General features: G+C 39.6%; 1 protein-coding gene across 1 annotated transcript in view; it reads left to right on the top strand.

Moving 5' to 3' along the window:
• Positions 1–18,638, top strand: part of LOC124715651 — a 622,306-nt gene that overhangs the window by 318,158 nt on the left and 285,510 nt on the right. Inside the window, exon 5 of the mRNA XM_047243112.1 lies at positions 13,510–13,871. Coding sequence (XP_047099068.1) covers positions 13,510–13,871 — 362 coding nt within the window. The remainder of the gene's footprint in view (positions 1–13,509; positions 13,872–18,638) is intronic.

Below are 18,638 nucleotides of genomic sequence, written 5' to 3' on the forward strand. Positions count from 1 at the left end.
GCTGCCAATATAGCCGTCCATAACTGCGAAAGTGTTGCCGGTGCTGGATATTGTGCATGAACTGACTTCTCGATAATGTCCCATATATGTTCAATGGGATTCATGTTGGGCGATCTGGATGGCAAAGTCTTTCACTCTAATTGTTCAGAATGCTCTTCAAACCAATCGCAGACAGTTGTGGCCCGGTGACATGGCCTATTGTCATCCATAAAAATTCGGTTGTTTGGAAACGCGAAGTCCATGAATGGCTGCAGATGGTTTCATTGCAGCCAAACATAACAATTTCCAGTCCGTGATCGGTTCATGTGGACCGGAGGACTCCGTCCATTCCATGTAAATATAGCCCAGACCATTATGGAGCCACCATCTGCTTGCACAGTGTTTTTTTGACGACTTGGGTCCATGGCTTCTTGGGGCCTGTGCCACACGCGAACTCCTAGTGTCAGTTCTTACCAACTGAAATCAGGACTCATGTGACCAAGCCACGGTTTTTCAGTCGTGTAGGGTCAATCGATATGGTCACGAGCCCAGTAGAGGCGCTGCAGCCGATGCACTGTTAGAAAAGCCACTCGCGTCTTTCGGCTTGTGCCACAGCCCATTAACGCAGAATTTCACCTCACCGCCCTGACTGGCACGTTCGTCCTACGAGCCACATTGATTTATGTGGTTATGTCACGCAGTGTTGCTTGTCTGTTAGCACTGACAACTCCACGCAAACGCCCTGCTCTCGGTCGTTAGGTGAAGGTCGTCGGCTGTGCGTTGTCCGTGGTGACCGGTAATTCCGGAAATTTGCTATTTTCAGCACACTTTTGACACTGGATCTCGGAATATTGAATGCTTGAAAGATTTCCAAAGTGTAATGTCCCATGCGTTTAGCTCCAACTACCACTTCGCATTTATTAGATAATTACGAAAATCATCGGCTCTCATATCTTTGCAATTTACTATTGCGTTGGTACCAATTCGCAGTTCCCGCCAATCTGGTATTGCCCGTATAGGGTGTATAACAGAACATTTTGTTCTTATTTTTTTACCTGACATGCCTTTGCAGACCTTATAATTGTAATTAACTTCTGCATAAGCTATACATTATGACTTCCAGTGTATAAAATATGTAACAGTAAAATTTACAATGATTTAGTTACAATGTACAATTTTTCCCCTTTAGTGTTCTACGGTTAAGTAACAGAGCGCGGGTGAATTCCCTTCTTTGCGTGTCACCTCTTTGCCCACAGCTTTCTCTCGACTTTTCTTGGCATTGCTACCTCTAAAACGGCGAAGGCAAATCCTACTCTTTGTTTCTGTGTCAAAAGCAGCATATCGTCGAACACAACCTTGGTGAACTTCCTAAAACAATTAGCAACCAGACAGGGTGGCGCTGCAGTCGCCACATTCCATATTATGATGTGAAAAGCCATGGTGTGCAGTGACTATGTAGGTGTTTGTTGAGGGAGGAAAGAGCAGTGCTAAGTTACGTCCAAATAACAATCAGCCCATTCTGTTGCCATTGCTACAATTTCGGGGTGATGTGCCCCTTTCAATAGAATTACGCATGTGCACAAATTTCCCGCTGTACCGAATACGCTCTCCGCCATGTTAAGCTCCCGTGGGCAACATAATCCTTAGGTTCGTCCACCAGGGAATAAATGTGGACCATGGTGGGGCGGCGTATGAACCATTCTGCATTACTTGCACTATCTCTTCAATGCAGCAATAAGTGAAATTAGTCTCCTCAAATTTTCGGAAGGTGATATTCAATACTTCCTTAATTGTTTCTCAAAGATTGCAGGACAGTTGTAGCTAAAGAAGAATGTAACATGTACTTAAATTATTGCTGAAAAAAGCTATTAATATGTATTTTGCGGGGAATTTTATTATTTACAGAGGGTAGTGTCTGTAATACAGGAACTACGTGTAGCCATTGCTTCGATTTATTCATATTTTGGTATCCACTTGTGTGCTGTATACTGACCAGTAGTGTTTTGCTGCATTTTAATTCTACTGAGACGTAAACAGTTTAATAACTCTACATCTGTCTCTGTTGTAAAGATAAATCCTTTCTCTATATGTTCTTCTATGTAACATCTTTGGCCAGTCACATTCGTGCTGTGCTGGAAACCGGGTGATTTGTAAGTACGGTTGCAACAAACAGTTGTTACTTGTTTTTGATATGGGAATACCGGCTCATTCATTTAATTCCACAATTAATTACCGCCTCAGTCCCGGTGAATTCACATTTTTTAGTGAGATAGCTACTAACGTGTGGAAAGCAAAATGGGCTTTTATCTGTAACTTACAATGGCACAGGGAATGGGAAAATATAGAAAAAGTTTATTTGATGGTACAACCGCCAGCAACTGGAAATTTCGAAACCTGTTAATAAACGCTTTAGCTGCTTAAGACGTAAACAAAACATGTTATGGGAGTATATCCATTTAACATGGGCTGCGGCCTCTACATTGTCCGGGATCCTGCACACCAATGCTTATTTCTTGGGACGAAACGATTGGCAGATTTGAACTAAAAACAAGAACTTTTTTCTCACGTCTGCGCATGGTGGTGCAGCGTCTTTAAAGCACTGAAAATTATATAAACCCCCTACATAAACTGTGCATGTTTTCGAGCATTCGAAGAATACATACGATGTAATTCTATTTCTTAAATCGCGTTTTACAAATTGGCACAGGAGTTTTGTTTACGTATTGTGACCCACTATGGACTGCTGAGTATTACTACGAATTTTCACCACAATGTTAGTAACATGTTATTTGCTTCGTTTTGCAGTGTTAACGAAGCTCATAAAAATCGTTAGATATCCTTTGGCGCTAAACGGCGTGTCGCGATATTTTTGTATGTGGCACAGAGCTGTGGAACATGCCGTGAAAGAGCATTCAATTTACTTTTTAACGTGAGATACCATAAGAAATCAATTTCTAGACTGTCTACATAAATCAGTGCCTGCAGTGGCGAGCAATTCTCGGTTCTGCTTGCAGGTAATTCGAGAAATGGCAAAAACTTGCAATGGTGGTTAGTTGGTAACATTACTGTTCCCACTAACTGAAATCAAGAATCTGAACACCCAGACCACTTGGCCAGTTCTAGTGTATGCTTGACCAAGTAGTAATTGGTCCAAATAATTATGTGAATTTTATAATAGAGAAATTTATTTCTAAGAAGTATTTTTCCCCTTTCTACGTGATAAGTCAACGCTGGTGTTTTGTATGCTTATAGGGCCGTATTTAAAGTAGATTGCGCTATTTTGACGATAGTTCAAAAATCAATGTGCTTAACATCTGTTAGCCTTAAATTACCGAAATACAATTTTATTAGACATTACCTCCACACATTGTACACAAAAATTCCTTTAATTGTGGGTTTCGTATTTAACGACACAACGTTATTTTTACTCATTGCCACAGGCTCCGTGCAACATTAAATGTTGCTTGGGTTACACAGCGCCTCTCATTTAATCACAAAATACACGGTGATTTGTTGATATTGAAGCTTAAGAATACGGCCGGAACCATTTAAGAGGCAGGCATATATCAGAATTACGTAAAGGGTGCAGACATGTAGGCGAGAAGTACATCTTCTATCATAAAGCATAAAAATTGTTGTTAAGCACTCTGAAAATTATGTTTTTAGAAGTAGTAAGGTAATACTAACTTTACAGAAGCATACACTCTGCCATGCAAGTCGAAGGTTTATCATCATTTTACAGTACATTGTGAAGTGGTTTCTGTTCGTTTTAACAAACAGTAGATTTAGCCTTGACGATGGTCTCGAACACATTTCAGGTAAGATGAAGAAAATGGCTAAACTTACGGCCATAAGCGAGTGAGTGGTTGTTAACTAATTTCGTAATGTACTGTGACGCTGTGGTCAATTTTCCCAAGTGCGTAACGAGATGTCTGTAGGATGTACGTGTATAAACCCTCACACACAGTTGTAATTGCTTTGTTTTGTGCAATGAATAGTTTTTGCCTAAAGGAGGAGGTATCCTAGAATGTTGTATTGTAATGCTATGAGACATCAGTGAATGAATGAAAATATGTTAACGTACTGACATTTATATCGCAAAAGTTGGTAGTTACGGCAAATGTAGCTGAACCTAAACGCTGGAGCTGAGCTGCTAGCCTATGTTCCAGTTAGTTTTTCATCGATGTACACGCCTACGAACGTAGGCCACTCCACGCTGTTTATTATTTCTTGTTGATATACTACGTTAATATGAGATGGGATATTTTTGACAGTACGGTACAAGACTACATGAGATGTGTTTTCAGAGTTTAAAGCTAACCCATTGGTGCAGAAATGTCACTTTCGCATTAACACTTACTATTTTCTCTGTAGTTGCTTCGTTGTTTGGTTTCAAACCAGTGATTCTATAATCTGCCAGCAGGATTGCCCGATTCAAATAAAATGGCAAATCATTAACATAAAGAAAGAACATAGTGGGCCACTCATCAAACTTTGTGAGACTCCCAGGGCAATTCTGATGCAGATGATGTGATGTCCCCCTTCGTATTACTCGAATATCCTAGGCCTACTTTCTGCAATGGTTTCCTAAATAAGAACTAAGCCAGGGCTCACCTAATCGAACAATCATCCAAAGTAAATCGTGTTCCTTCTTGTCACAGACGTGTGTGAAAAATTGGTGTAAGAAAGTATGTAGTGAAAGACGGTTAAAATTATTTTTCGAGAGGTTTTTGATCAAATTTTGAAATGTGGGTCGTTTACGCAAATTGTTTTCGAGAGACAAGTTCGCAACCGCTAAAATTTATTGAATTTGGTGTAATTAGGAAGGTAAAAGGATCACGCATGATACACAGTTATTAAGATGCTGAAATTATGCATACCTACAAATATGTATAGTTCCCTACTGAAAGTCGTTTCTAAAGATTGTGTGTTGCAAAATTCAGGAATTTTTCATCAGTGACATACTTCTCATGCCTATTACTATACTTTTCAACATAAAAAATCAGAAGGAAGGGTGTTCTGTTCAGTGATTCAAAAAAGAAAGAACATTAGGACTTTGTTTTTATAAAATAGATCTGATGATGGTCATTATAGACCGAAACAGGTAATCTGTTAACAAAAAAGTGACCATAGACGTAAATTAAAGGAAAGTTATTAGAAAGAACATAAATAAAAATATATTTGTTTCATTTTATGACTATTAGCTAGTGTACGCCAAATCATCTTCAGTTCACATAATATATATCCATGGCATTCTAAAATGTATTCCTTCTTTGATACAAGTTATTAATGGAGAATACTGTGTTCGGAATGTGTGTCGGCGATCAGTGTTTGTGCTTGCACTGGAGCCAGCAAACTTCCTAAAATATTTTCATTGAGTATCTAAGCAAACATCCGCATGAAGTGATATTAGGAATAAACTGAAGGTGGTCAACTTAGTCTCATGAATTCGACAATTTCCTCTGTGTTCCTCGATTATGTCTAGAATTTTTCCAAGTCCCCATTGGTTATTGTAAATAGTTGCAATGAACATTTCTTCTTTATAGTGAAAGAGGCATTGGTTTCTAAGCACAGGGTGAACGCGTATGAATTTAGTACGTGATGAAACACCCTTTATCAGCACCTGTTTTAACTCAGTGGTGTAAAAAAATTATTGGTATTGTCCCAGAAATGGTAGAAGCAGATTCATAATATTTTTGTAACATATTTGTGAATTTTGCTATCTCCTCTTTCTTAACGTAAACTGGTTGTATTCCTGTAATATGAGTTTTGGCAAATGTAAAAAGATCTTTTGGACTTAAAATGTGATTGTCTGTCGGACGCTGTGAACTTAATATATTGGTTAAACGTAATAGGACCACCAACTTCATCACATGTATTTTTTGCCATAACTAGTGGCAAAAAATTCCATTCTGTTGGCACAAATTTACAACAAAGTTCTTACGTTTTTGTATTTGCAGAACTGTCATCACTTTAAGTGACTGACACATTGGTTAGAAACAGCCCGAAAAGCTTGTAAGCGTGCTAAAGGGTCGGTTGTACAGAGAAATAAATGTTAAGAAAAAAATTCAGTACGTTTCTCCGTTTCCGAGTTAATTCAAACGATCCCACGCCAAAAGTGTGCTTCGTTTGGTTTCCTATAACCGATATAAAAATTAGAGTTGGGACGGTAGTAAGGATCGAACCCGAGCCAAAGGCTCAGCAGTCTCTGAGCTATGAGACGGATTTACACTAATGACTGTATCTGGTTTCAGTTTGCGCGCACAACGGCCGGATGAACAATCTTGATTAACTCTGAAATACCGCAACGTATCGATATATTTTTTTCCGAAGAATTATTTGTCAGCACCACCTACTCTACAACAACCTTAGAAACTTTTCCGACTGTTCCTGACCACCCTGTATAGGTAAGAGCGATTTTCTGGAAATTGTAGAAGGTATTGGTATCAAGCTGCAAACAATTGTACAATACAGTGACACTCTTTCGTAGCACATAACAAAAGGGTGAAGGGTAATCTGAATGTTGCACCAGTGAAATCCTTGCGCAACATTGCAAAACGTGTACTTTTCTGCAAAATCCACCATAATAATGTATGAAGTGTCACAAAGTGTTTCCTTACTTGATTTTAATTACTCAGAGATTACGATATTTAATGATTTTATTTAAAGTTGAAGCTGTTGGGTGAAACACTCAATAAATTCCTCAACTGTCTTCATTAAAGGGTCCAATGTAAATCGATCAGATTGGATCAAGTGCTTGAAAATAGCATTTTCAGTATCTAGTGGAGGAGGATTGAAGCTTCATGGGGGGGGGGGGGGGGGGCAAAAAAATAATAATAAAAAAATGCAGTTCTTATTCTTTAGTACACACAACATCAATGCAGTGTGCATTCCCCAACTCAGTGAATTCTAATCTACCTGCCCCTCTGTAACACATAATATAATTAGAATACCAAGACAAGTGTATGTAATAGAATTATAAACAGCTGACCAGTTGTAATGGATAAAGAAATTCTTTACCTAGGTTTCAACAAATATAAATTTGTATTTTTCAGAAGGTAGCAATTTTACATTAGTAAGGACTAATATACCATCGCCATTTTTACAATTGTCGGCATAGATCCATGTGCCAAAAATAAAATATAGCCCTAGAATTAAGGTTTGTCAGTTGTGAGCGCTGCAAGATCCATGAGCTATTTTATATTTACGTGACAAACCCTAATTCTAGGGCTATATTTTATCTGTGACACATGGATCTATGCCAACAATTGTAAAAATGGCGATGGTACATTAGTCCTTACTAATGTAAAATTGCTACCTTCTGAAGAAGGCAAATTTCTATTTGTTGAAACCTAGGTAAAGAATTTCTTTATTCATTGCAACTGGTCGGCTGTTTATAATTTTATTACGTGAAACCGTTGCTGTTGTGCAGCTATGTTTAAAATATACAAGTGTATGTATCATTACTGTATTTAAGTGGTGTCTATAGTAATCTACACAACTTACGTATGACGTTTGCAAGAGACATCAGCTTGATGGCCTATAGGCACAAAATGTAAATAAACTAACAAACAAACAAAAATCACTTAACACTCTCATTTCTAGTATTGTCTGTGAGTGCTGCTGCTAGACCAACTTCCTCATTATTCCATGTATGTTTTTTACCATTTGAAGCATTAATCATTAAAGTGTTACTGAAAAAGTATGAGATCTAGCAAGAAAGAGAAAACACCCTTCTCTTCATTGTCATTCCCTTTCATCTGTGCAGAATCACAGTAACCAATTATACGTAGTGCCGTTCAGCATTTTCAGATTAAACCCGTTTTACTTTGAATGCCCTTCATATATGTAAGCTAGGAGAAGGTATGATGACAGACATTATGTGAAACAAAAAATCAAAAAATTAAGATGATGTAACTTGTGATTTTGGTGAAAAAATCCTGAAGATTTGAAATAATGTTTAAAAAAATTATCATTACGGATTTGAAAATATACGTGTGCACAATTCCAGCATTTTAATAACTGTATATTGTAGTTGATCCTTTTATCTTTCCAGTGATAGTTGCTGGAAAAAATTTTCTGGTAGAATATTATGGTTGAACAATAAAATGCTTTCAGTAGTCACAGGTCACCAGTGATGATACTTCATTGTTTAAAGATTTTATTATTTGCTAAGTAATTATGTGAACAGCTGATTCTAAGTAGAGTTGCCCTTCTGAAATCCAAACTGTGGTTGGCCAAGTATCCAACTACTAAGGGGTAGAGTTACAAACCTGGAGTCCATTACTTTCTCAAAAATATTTAGTAAATGATGTAAGGAGTGACACTGAGCAATGGTTACTGAAATCTTTGGAATCAGAGTAATTAAATTGTGCAATCGTTGAAAAAGCTCCCTACAGCATCCATACACCCTTTTATGTCAATGGCATTTATGTGCTGAAAGTCGTGGTTAAGTTCATGTTCCGTTGGCTGCAAGAGTATCTGATTCTTCTTCATCATGTCAGTTATTAACATCTTCAAAATTCTGAGGCACACCTTCCACACATCTTTCTGCATTGTTGTCCAGGTATTTAAGTTTTCTTTTTATCCTCTTTTTTGTTGTTGTTGTGGAGGTTCCTTTTCCTTCATTTCCTCTGAAGTCGTGGATCGTCCAAAAACAATTTTACATTGTTCCAAATACCAAAATCTGTAACCATTGGGATTGCAACTAATAACCAATCACATAGTATTTTTATGTCCATTGTAAACCTGCTAGTCAATAATTTCTGAATGAGCAAGTGTGCGATGCGTCCACACGCATGTAGCTTTTTCGAATGATGTTTCTATCCATACCGCAGTGCTGCTGGACTGTCTCCATTTACAGTCTAGAAATATCTAATTTTAAGTCATTACTAGGTGCCTTGTCTTGTGCAGTTAGCATTGGTGCTGTGCTCCGTTATAACTATATATTCTCTCTATATCATTCTGTATAAACTGGCCTTTCAACTTGCTCTATTCTGACCCCATGGAATCGTGTGTTACTTTTTCATTTTTGACAATGCTACTGACAGGTATTGTTTTTTAGGCTCTGAGGTCATACTTGGATCATATCAGTGAGTAGCAGAGAAGGTTGAGAATACTAGTCTCTTCTCTTGGAGTTTCAACGAATCTCTGCGGCTTTGTCCCCAGAACAGATTGTGTCCCCTTGGTTGTGAGTCAAGTGGAAGGCTTGAACTAGAGACTCTGAGAGTTCTGTGAGAAACTAGGCTGTGACTTCTTTGACTTGTGCCATGTGGTTGAAGGATCTCTCCAAATAGATCAGATATGCACTGCATATCACAGGCAGCTACCTAAGTAGTCAACTGTGTATGGGGTGCATGCAAGGGTTCCTTACATTGGGTGGCTCCATCCAATACAGATAATTATAGCTGTGAGAAACCCAGAAGTGTCAGTGTAAGATTAAAAGGTGAGAGTAGCAAAATACTAATGGTTAACTCGTGAAGCATTCGCCACAAAATCCCAAAGTTAGAAGTGCTCCTGAAAAGCACCATAGCACACATACTAGGCACAGAAAGCTGGTTAAAACCTGAAGTCATAGTAGTATGGTCTTTGGGGGAAATTTAATTATATTCCTAAAGGATAGGGAAATGATGGAAATGGAGGTGGTGCATTTTTTTGCAGTAGACAAGAAACTCAAATCCTCTAAGACAGAAGTTGAAGCTGCACATGAGATTGTTTGGGCAAGATTCAGTATCAAGGGTATATAAGGGCCCTTCTTGATCACTGGGTTGTCCTAATGTAACTGAAAACTTAAGAGAAAATCTCAGTTTGCCTTTACTTAAGTTCAACAACCATCCTGTAATCATTGGAAAAGACATGTAATCATCTAACAGTCAATAAGAATGATTATAGTTTTGTTAGTGTTGGGAAAGACAATAAATCCTCTGAAATGTTACTAAATGCCTTCTCTGAAAACTAGCTGGAACACATAGTTAGGAAACCCAATCATGACGGAATACATTATATCTCATGGCAGCAAACAGACCTGACCTCTTTGAGGAAGTTCGCATGGAAGCTGGTATCAGTGACAATGAGGCAGTTATATTCGCTAAACTGAACAGAGAAAGAGAGGTGTCACGTCTCAGTGAGGAACTTGTTGCAGTTTTAGCTCATAACAGGAGTGTGTAAAGGAATTATGGATCATGTTACAAAGAATAGTTGACCATGCAATTGGTAGATATGTACCCAGAAGAAAAATTCGTAATGGGAGAGATCCTCAGTGGTATACAGTCATTGTAAAGAGAGAGAGATTGCTCCATAATAGGTATAATCCAAAGCATAGGGCTGTGGATAGAGAGGTGCTGAATGAAACGTTTAATGGTCAAGAGAGCAATACACGAAGCCTTCAGTGACAACTGTAGCAAAATATTGGCAAATAATTCATTACACAACCCCAAGAAATTCTGATCATATGTAAAGACTGTCAGTGGTACCAAAGTTAGTGTCAGCCGCTCATGGATGAGACAGGAAATGAAACTGATAGTAGCAAACAAACAGCTGCAATGCCTAATTCTGTTTTCAATTCTCCTTTACAAAGGAAAGCTCAGGAATATTTCCCCAATTTAATTCTCATACCAGTGGACAGATGGCTGAAATAGATATTAGTTCAGTGACATTGACAAACAGTAGAAATTGTTAAAATTGAACAAAGCTCAAGGGCCTGATGGTATCCCTGTCAGATTCTGTACCCAATTTTTGGTTGAGTTTAGCCCTTCTGTTACCTGATCTATCATAGATCCCTTGAACAAAAAACTATGCCTTGTAGCTGTAGCACGGGTCACACCTGTCTACAAGAAGGTTAGCAGAAGCAATCCACAAAACCACCGTTCAATATCCTTGACATCCATTTGGTGTATAATCTTAGAACACATTCTGAGCTCAAACATAATGAGGTATCTCAAACAGAAGGATCTCCTCCATGCCAACCAGCATGGATTTCAAAAACAGCTCATGTGAAATCGAACTCGCACTTTTCCTGCACAAGATCCTGAAAGCCGTGTAACATGGCAGTCAGGTAGGTGCTGTATTTCTAGATTTCTGAAAAGCATTTGACTCAGTGCCACACCAATGCTTATTATCAAAAGTGTGATCAGATGCTATATCATGTGAAATACATGACTAGTTTGAGAATTTCCTGGTAGGGAGGATGCAGCAAGTTACCTTGGATGGAGTGTCATCGACAGATTAGAAGTAACTTTGGGTGTACCCCAGCAAAGTGTGTTGGATCACTTGCTCTTCATGTTGCACATTAATGACCTTGTGGGCAATGTTAACAGTAACCATAGACTTTCTGTTGATGATGCAGTAATCTACAACGAAATAAAGTCTGAACAAATCTGTACAGATATTCAGTCGGACCTTGATAAGATTTCAATGTGATGCAATAATTGGCTACTGGCTTTAAATGCTCAAAAATGTAAAATTGTGCACCTTATAAAATGAAAAACTTGGTGTCCTATGAATGTAATATTAACGAGTCACAGTTGGAATTTATAAACTTGTACAAATACTTATGTGGAACATTTAATAGGGACATAAAGTGGAACGGTCACGTAGGCTCAGGTATGGGTATAGCAAGTGGTGTATTGGTAGAATACTATGGAATTGTACTTGTGTGACCCATCCTAGAATATTGTTAAAGTGTCTGGTACCTACACCAAATAAGACTATTAGGGGATATTCAACATATACAGAGAATGGCAGTGCAAATGGTCACAGGTTTAGGTTTGTTTGACCTGTGGGACTGTGTCAGAAAGATGTAAAAAGGAAATGAATTGGCAGGCTTTTGAAGATAGGTCCTACATAAACTATCCCAAGAATGTCTGGTTACAAAGTTTCAGGAACCAACTTTAAATGGTGACTCGAGAATATACAACCACTCCCTGCATATCACCCTTGTAGGGATCATGAGGATAAGATTAGATTGATTACAGCATGCACAGTTGCATTCAATCAATCATTTTTTGTGCACTCCACATGTGAATGGAACAAGAAAAGCACTAAATGGTGCAATGGGATGTACTCTTTGCACTATACCGTGGTTCAGGGAGTGTAGATGTAAGTGAAATCCTGGGATGGCAGCCAAGTATAAAGTGTATCATTTCCGAGGAATAAGTGAGTGATTTTGAACAAAAGCAGTTATAGATGAGCAGCTCAACAGTGTGTATTTTAGGATTTGCAAGGACGGGGAATAATGGTTTTGTATGTCTTTTTTTAATTTAATTTTTGACAAAATAATTTAATTGGATAGATGAAAAATACCCACCAAGCGGCGTCAGAACACACACATAAAAGTAGGCTACAACTAGACAAGCTTTTGAAGTCAGTGGCTTCTTCTTCAGGCATAAGGGTTGAAGGGGACTGCATCAGATGAGATTTGATGGTCCGAGGGCTTAAAGATGGAAGACGTGGTAATATGCAAGACAGGGTGTCTTCTGGGTGACTTTCTTGAAATCTATCCCTTTTCCTATACCTCTCCAGTCCTTTTCCTTCACCCCTCTTTCTTCCCCTTCAGCTCTTCTGCCTGAAGGGGCCACTGGCTCCAAAAGCTTGCATGATGATAACCTTCTTTTATGTGTATGTTCTGCCGATGTTTGGTGAGTAGATTTTTTATCTATGCTATTGAATTATTTTTTAAAATTTGTACTTTAGATTTTCTAACTACTAGAGCTTGTGTAAATGAAGTTCAAATAGGACATCAGAAATGTGAAAAGGATGCAATTTACAGGGTGACAGTGATGTTGACAACAAAAGGACCAAGTGTCGGGTGCATCAGTGAACTATTTTAATATATTGGAAGTGTTTGAAATTATAGGGAAATTGATGTTAGCTTGTGCTATAGAAAGGAAAATTCAAATGTTTTTGTGTGTTATATTGATTTTTAACTTGGGAAATGATGACAAAGGATCTAAAATATGATACATATTTCAGGTATTGAAAATGTTATCTGTGGACTAGAAGGGAAGACAAACTTTTCTCTAACTTCAATGGAAACAGGATATTTTGCTTATACAAGAGAGAAGAAACTTCTTAAAGAAGTTTGTATATCGGTGATAATTTCAACAGTTTTTGAAGACAGTCATGTGTATGCCTGTTAGAAAAATGGAAACATTGATATGTGAAACATGTGGATGTTGAGTGCAATTTTAGACGTCGGTAAACAAGCATTTTGGAAAATTCTATCTGTAACCTGTGTATATTTTTATGTCAGTTCTGAAACATTATAGGTAATAAGAATCATTACTTTTAAAGCCCCCACAATTGATTTATCACATGTTTTAGGAAAACTTAAACATTGTCAAGAAAATAGAGGAACACTTGTTGTGTAACAAAAATGACCTCTTGTTATTGCTAACAATTAAGTAATACTTAATATAATTGAAGTAAGAATGATGATGCTTACTTAACCAAAGCTTGCTTAAGGTTTTCTTTAGTGATGTGTTTTGTGTTTATAAATGTTATATATTTTACTAACTGTGACGTTTCTTACAGGAATCACTGACTGCTATAAGTCCTATCCAGTCCGGCAGATCAACTCCTCGCTTGCCACGTCCGAAGAGGGATATTGACGGCAATCAAACTGTAAGCAGTGGATCCGCATCACTGAGGCCAAACCGCTTTGGATTCAGAGGGCCCTCTCTCACCAACAAGGTTGCAGACGTCAACCGTGACATTCCCATTGTATCACCCATCACTACTAACAGCCATACAACTAGCAGCAACAACAATAACAACAACAATAATAACAGCAACATTAATAACAACAACAGTGGCACTGTTGAAACAGATAGCCAAGGAAGTGAGAAACCTAGGTCCAAAGGAGGAGGGCGAAATCCACAGTCTGGTATACCGAGGTAAGTTCTTAAAGTTGTTTCGGTGTTCTGTTCGTATATACTGTTTAAGAGTGATTTTATAACAAACTGTACAAACACATTTTCCTCTTAAAAGTTTTCTTGCATGACTTGTTATTTAATATGTCATGTTGTAAAACACAAAGCAATGTATAATGCTTCTTGTCCTTTCCTCTTTATTCTAATATAATTGTTACATACTAAACAGAAGAAGTGCATTTACTGGCCAGTTAAAAACAGAACAAAATAACAGAATAAGGGGGTGTGGGAGAGGGGGCGCTTGGCATTCAACATCCTGGGCTTGCATGCCCTTCTCCTCGTGATAAGGGAAATGATTTAAGAGGATGTTGTTGTATATGGAGCAAAGTTAAGAATACGATCTTAAAAGGTGTCACAATAAGAGGGAAGGAAAGTTGCTACTTGCTGTATAGCAGAGATGCTGAGTTGCGATAGGCACAATAAAAAGATTCACACAATCATAGCTTTTGGCCATTAAGGCCTTTGTCAGAATGCTGGTGTCACTGTAGTGTGGATCCTTTCGTAAAATGACAGAACACTGCTACTTTTTACTTGTAATTATGAGTGATTTGAAAATCACGTGAAATACAGATGCTACGTGCGTGCTAGACAACGATACATAGTCGAAATTAGCTAATCACACAATTAAACAAACATCGCATTACAGACTACTATGGATCACATTTACGTTTATCACGTTTACGTTTATTACATTCGTACAAGATTTGGAGGTGTAGAGGGTGTGAAAGTTAGTACACAAAGCTGCAATCACTGGCAGCAACAATGGCTCTAACTCAGCTTGGGACAAAATTGAACCGGGCTTGGATGACAGATAAGGAGACACTGTTTGAAGCTGCTTCAACTCTGTGATAGTCCTTCAACTCTGTGATAGTCCTTCAACTCTGTGATAGTCCTTCAACTCTGTGATAGTCCTTCAGTAGTAGCGACAGGCAAGTGATGGGTTGCCAGTCATTTGATGTCCCTTCACTAAATAGAAAGAAAAAGCAATCAAAAATTTCTTGATTAAATGTTTTCAGTGTATGAGAGATCTTAAGGACATGCTGGACAGGGCAACAGTCATACAAAACTTCCTGTCGCTCTGTACTTTCAGTGTCCAAGTTGGTGACTCCAATAGTTACATCCATATCGAGGAGAATGGAGTCCCGCAGGGCTCTGTGTTGAGTCTCTCTCTATTTTTAGTGGCCATTAACGGTCTAGCAGCAGCTGTTGGGCCCTCCATCTCACCTTCTCCGTATGCAGACGACTTCTGCATTTCGTACTGCTGCTCCACTACTGTTGTTGCTGAGCGGAGCCTCCAGGGAGCCATCCGCAAGGCGCAGTCATGGGCTCTAGCCCATGGCTTCCAGTTTTCAGCCGCAAAGTCGCGTATCATGCACTTCTGTTGGCGTCATACAGTTCATCCGCAACTCGCGCTTTACCTTAATGACGATCCACTCACTGTAGTGGAGACATTTCAGTTCCTAGGACTGGTTTTCAACGCTCAATTGACTTGGCTCCCTCATCTTTGTCAGCTTAAGCAGAAGTGCTGGCAGCAACTCAATGCCCTCAGTTGCCTGAGCAACACCAATTGGGGTGCAGATCGCTGTACGCTGCTGCAGCTCTACAGAGCCCTTGTCCAATCCCGAATTGACTATGGGAGTGTGGTTTATGGTTCGGCTGCACCTTCAGCATTGCATTTACTCGACCCTATGCACCGCTGTGGGGTTCGATTAGTGACAGGAGCTTTTAGGACAAATCCGGTGACCAGCATACTGGTGGAGGCTGGTGTCCCTCCATTGCAGATCAGACGTGCCCAACTACTCACCATTTACGCAGCTCTCATTCATAGTTCCCCTGAGCATCCAAATTACCGTCTCCTTTTCCCGCCTGCGGCAGTCCATCTCCCGCATTGGCGGCCCAGATGGGAGCTAACGATTGTGGTTTGCGTGCGGTCCCTTTTCTCCATACCGGAGTCCTTCCCTTTACCACCTCTACTTGCGGTCCGTTCAGGTACACCTCCATGGTGTACGCCTTGGCCGCAGCTTCGTCTGCACCTTTTGCATGGCCCTAAGGACTCCGTTAACCCCGCTGCCCTCCGCTGTCACTTTCTCTCTATTCTTGACGTGTTCTGGGCCTCTGAAGTGGTTTAGACTGACGGCTCAATGGCTGATGGTCATGTAGGCTTCGCATATGTTCATGGAGGACATATTGAGCAGCACTCCTTGCCATTTGGCTGCAGTGTTTTCACTGCAGAGCTGGCGGCCATATCTCATGCTCTTGAGTACATCCGCTCATGCCCTGGTGAGTCATTTCTTCTGTGTACTGACTCATTGAGCAGCTGACAAACTATTGACTAGTGCTACCTTCGCCACCCTCTGGTAGCATCCATTCAGAAGTCCACCTATGCCCTGGAACAGTCCCGCCGTTCCATGGTGTTTGTGTGGACCCCAGGACATGTCAGGATCCCCGGCAATGAACTTGCCGACAGGCTGGCCAAACAGGCAACGCGGAAACCGCTTCTGGAGATAGGCATCTCTGAAGCTGAGCGGCGTTCTGTCTTACACTGCAATGTTTTCCGGCTTTGGAAGATGGAATGGCATAACAGCATGCACAACAAACTGTGTGTCATTAAGGAGACTATGAATGTGTGGAAGTCTTCCGTGCAGGCCTCTCGAAGGGATTCAGTTGTTGTCTGCCGGCTCCGCATTGACCATACGTGGCTAACACATGGTTACCTACTCTGTTGCGAGGACTCACCTCAGTGTTGCTGTGGCTCCCAAATGACAAGTCGCCCAGCCGTTGCTGGACTGCCCACTTTTAGCCACTCTGTGGCAGACTTTCAACTTTCCCAGCACCCAGCATTTGGAAAAGGACACATTGCTACGCACCATATAGTGGAGATACTGAGTTGCAGACAGACACAACAAAAAGACTGCTTAACAAGTGATTTTTTTTATTTTTATTTTTTATTTTTTTAGCAAAAGGAGCGTTTAAAGTAGACCAAAACACACACACACACACACACACACACACACACACACACACACACACACACACACACACACACAGACAGACAGACAGACAGACAGACAGACAGACAGACAGAGAGAGAGAGAGAGAGAGAGAGAGAGAGAGAGAGAGAGAGAGAGATTTATTTCACTTAAGTGCAGTTTGCCTTTGCAGCCAGATCAGTGGTCACAAGACCTCAGTGATAAGGCACAGCCACTATCCTTAATACATAAGAAATGTAAACCCTGTTCTCTAAATCACTGGCTATGTGAACCAGAGGTGATCATGCTGTTGTATACCCAGTGGTATCCCGTACCATCACACCCGGTGCTGGGACCGTTTGACGGTGACAAATGCAGTCTGACAATGCTTGCTCTCCTTGAAGCACCCACATATAGATACCTCCATTCTGATGCTGTATGGAAAACTAGGAGCCTTGTAAAAACCTGATGTGGTGCCACATGATGTTGTTGGGCACACCACTATCAACACGCCAGTCTTGCTGCTGCATAAAGGAAAGCTGCAACAATAGTCACTATGCGATAGTCCATGGTGCTGCAGTCATTGTTGCACTGCCTTTGTGGAGACTTATGTTGCAGCGAAGCAATTTATTTCCTGACTTGTAGGATGTGATGTGGTTGTATGAGCTTACTAGGTTTAAGAAAACTCATGTCTACCTTCTTGGACACTAGTTGTGTGGGGCCATTGAGATCCTGCATGATATTGAATATGGCTCTCCTGAACCCCTAATTCCATATTCACATAACGGTTGTGGTATCTAGGGCAACATGAGCAGCAATACTGCACAACTGCAATAGGTCATTATTCTCATACTGTGGTTTTCCCACACACACTGATGTGTTTGTATGGGGCATAAACAATTCTACAAACAGCCAACACTCATATGTGGTTCCTGAATCAGAAACTTTCTGCACAGTCTTTCCACAGGGTGACAATTCTTCTGGAAAACCTGGAATTTTCAGAGAATTGCATTTTACCTGGAAAAACCAGGGAAAGCTTAGGGAATTTCAGAAATTTCATAAAATCTCAGGCAATCCTGTATTTTTAATCTAGCAATGAAGTTAAATTTTATTTAGCTTCAAAAACCATAAATTTTAATATACTTAATATTTCAAGGTGTGTCATTTATATGGATATTATTCCATATAATACATCAATGTTTAAAAAACAATGGTTAAACTCCTACTTACGGCTGGTATATAGCTCAGCTGAGAAGAAAGAAGTCGTTATTGTGGTATGCTGCCTCCCCCCCTCCCCCCTCCGCTCACCATTAATTTATCAGGAGCTTCTTGACGCCATCTTCACCATCTTCCTTGTTATATCTGGAATCCTCAGAGAATTTTTTTTCCCTAGTTTGAGTAGCCATGCTTTTCCATATGTTTACAGACTGTATGTACCTACTTCATGCAGTTGTGCTGAAATTCTAATCATATGCATATCCAAGCAGGTACTGCATGCCAGTTTAACATTTGTTCATTTTGTCTTCAATGTGGTGCAATTTTAATGGCCAACAGTATAGAAATTGGAAAGTTGTAATTCAGTAATGCTTATAAAGTGATGTATAAAACTTGTCATAAAGGAAGTTAATGTACTAGACATTTATTTGCTCCATGCATAATGTTGTATAGTAAATGAGACTGTAATAAAGTCTGCCTGTTTAGCTTGAAAAGTTCTCTTTTTTAATCCATTTTACTCTCTCTCACTTGAAATGCTATTTTATGT

The sequence above is a fragment of the Schistocerca piceifrons genome, chromosome 1 (genome assembly GCF_021461385.2).
Source record: "Schistocerca piceifrons isolate TAMUIC-IGC-003096 chromosome 1, iqSchPice1.1, whole genome shotgun sequence".
In the NCBI taxonomy this organism is placed as follows: Eukaryota; Metazoa; Arthropoda; class Insecta; order Orthoptera; family Acrididae; genus Schistocerca; species Schistocerca piceifrons.